This window comes from Vulpes vulpes, chromosome X (genome assembly GCF_048418805.1).
Source record: "Vulpes vulpes isolate BD-2025 chromosome X, VulVul3, whole genome shotgun sequence".
Lineage (NCBI taxonomy): Eukaryota > Metazoa > Chordata > Mammalia > Carnivora > Canidae > Vulpes > Vulpes vulpes.
Window position 1 is genome coordinate 79,642,828 of NC_132796.1, and position 2,444 is coordinate 79,645,271.

Consider the following 2,444-nt stretch of genomic DNA (forward strand, 5'->3'; position numbering starts at 1 on the left):
ATGATATTTCAAGGTGCTTCCAAATTAAAAAAAAAAGTAGTTATAAAGCAGTTCCAACTTTTGAAACCCTTGGAAAAACAACCCATTTAGCTGTATCAACTGTTTCTTCCAGTTCCAATTCCAATCACCTCTACTGTATTGGAATCGAATACACAAATATAAATACCACAACCACACAACCCTCAAATCTAGACATTTCCAAAAGCAAAAAGGATTCCTTTTCTACATAGTCCTGGGTCTCAAGGCTAAGATCTTTGAGAGAAGAGTCTTAGGCTATTGCTTAAACAACTTTTATTACCTGTGAGATTACCCAGGTTACAGAGGAAGGGAACATCTGAGCCACCTGTTCCATACATGAAGCAGACAGCTGCCATAACAACTGAATTGACCTGCGGGGGGGGGGGGGGGGCGGCATTTTGAGGTACTGAGGTGATACACCTAGCAATAGTTACCGACTCCAGAAGATGGCAAAGCTGCTAAATATCAGGCAAGTTACCTTTGGGATGACAACTGGATGCAAGAAAGCCATACAGTTGGGGTCATAGGCCTTCCCCTGCCCTTGGAGTTTCCCTCCCCCTTCAGTCCTCATTAAGTCCATTGTAGCCCACCAAAGGGTCCTAATGTCCTGCTAGCTCCCTGCTGCAAGAGGGAGGGGAAAGATGTCTGAGGTCTCTTCGTTGTCTCTGTCTCGGTCCCTAAGGCAACAAGAAGCTGGAGCTGCTGGGGCCTGCCTGGCAGGATGGCCCGCCGGTTGGCTTGGCAGAGTGAGAGTCCCGGCAGCCCCCGGAGCGGAGTTCTGATAGACTTCACTGCTTCACCTCAATGCCAAGGGCTGGACTTGTGCGATTCAGTTCCCAGGCGGCTGGAGCGTGGTGTCAGGGCTGTGTGAAGACAGGAGAGCAGAGGCAGTTTAGTGCAGTTGGCTGTGTGGGGTGGGAGCAGAGGCCTCGGTTGGAGGGAGAGGCGGGAGAGGAGGGAGAACACGGTCTGGGGTGGGTAGGGTGGTGCTTCTTCCAGGGCCTGCCAGACAGGGTCTGCGGGCCCTCTCGTCGTCGTCTGGGCCTCAGGTGAGGCGGCGCCTGGAAGGGGAGAGAAAGAGCAGGCCGCTGGGGGACCGCGGGGAGCCAACGGGGGCGCGCGCCAAGCAAGCAAGCGGAGCGGCGGTCCTAGACCCTCTCGGCGGTGCGCGGAGCCGGAGCAGGCGGCGGCCCGAGGGCTAGCGGGTGGCGGCCCTCCGCGGGCGAGCCAGCTGCGGTCTCGGCGTCGGCGGCGGCCCACTCGTGCACCGCACAGGCCTGGGCGGGCTCGTCCTTGACGTCGCCGAGATTGCGGGAGCGGGTATAGGCCAGGATGAGGCCTCCGGCCAGGCAGGCGTAGAAGATCATGATGAGCAGAATGTAAAGATAGGCGTCGTCGCCCTTGGCACTGGTGGCCTCGCGGCCCACGAACGGGTCACGCACGACCCCCATTCCCATGCTCGGGCCGGGGCCAGCGCCCAGGCCGCTGGCGTTGCCCCGATGGTGCAGCTCAAGCAGCAGGCGGCTGAGGAGGGTGCGTAGCCGCTGGCTCTCGCTGCAGTTCATGGCTGTCGGGGAATGGCACGGTGGCTCCAGGACGCTGCTGACCTTTCCCCCGGGGGCGCAGGGAAGCAGGCGAGAGAGACAGAGAAAGGGAGAGAGAGGCGGCGGCGGCACCTGGCTCCGGGGCGGGCAGTGGCTGGGGGCACTGGCAGCGCGGGCCTCCTTATCCCCTCACCCCCGCCCTCCTCCCCTTCCCCACCACGCCCCCTCCGGCCCGAGGCCGCCTCTTCCCAGGCTCCCGCTGTCTCGGCGCTCTGGGGAAAGGGGACAGCTGGTAGGGGGGAGGAGAGGGGGACCAGGGAGGGGGTGAGGCCCGCGGAGGGGCGGAGGGGCGGAGGGGCGGGGGCTCGGAATGTGCGAGGCCCTGGGCGACAGAGGCTGGTGTAGCAGCGTGCTGGGGCCAAGCCTGGACCCTGGGCTGCAGAAGAGAATTCCTTCCGAGTTCTGGCCACCTGCCCCGCGGGCTGGCTTTGACTTTGGTGCAAAGACAGCCTCTGGCCCCCCGAGGCCAGCCCTGCCCCGGGGTGCCGCCAGCGCTGCCGCAGAATGGGCAGCCGAGGCCATGCTCCTCCGACGTCTGATGGCAGTGGCTCCGGTAGTCATGGCCCTGGCCTATCTTTCCAGCCTTATCTCCTTCCCCACCCCTGCACCAAAGCAGAGCATTTCAGATGCTCAGGACAAATCTGGTGACTGAAGCGCAGTACAACTCCCTGGTCTCCCAGAAGGGCTTCTGACAATAGACCAGCCTCCTTGGAGGTCCCCCTGCCCTGCCCTCCTATCCATTTGTAGATAGGCCTACCCACCTTAGCAGGGAGATTGTACCATCCATGGCATGAGCCTGTTTCCCTCTGGAAAGCCATCTTC

The 2,444-nt window shown here is 61.0% G+C and overlaps 1 protein-coding gene across 1 annotated transcript; it reads right to left on the minus strand.

Moving 5' to 3' along the window:
* Positions 1-274: 274 nt before the first annotated feature.
* On the minus strand, positions 275-1,712 carry KCNE5 (potassium voltage-gated channel subfamily E regulatory subunit 5). The gene has a single exon (XM_072743166.1). It carries the CDS (start codon positions 1,581-1,583, stop codon positions 1,167-1,169), a length of 417 nt encoding a protein of 138 aa, XP_072599267.1. The 5' UTR covers positions 1,584-1,712; the 3' UTR covers positions 275-1,166.
* Between the last annotated feature and the right edge of the window lie 732 nt (positions 1,713-2,444).

Excerpts from the sequence above, each read along its gene's own strand:
- KCNE5 (XM_072743166.1), bottom strand. The coding sequence starts at position 1,583 with ATGAACTGCAGCGAGAGCCAGCGGCTACGCACCCTCCTCAGCCGCCTG.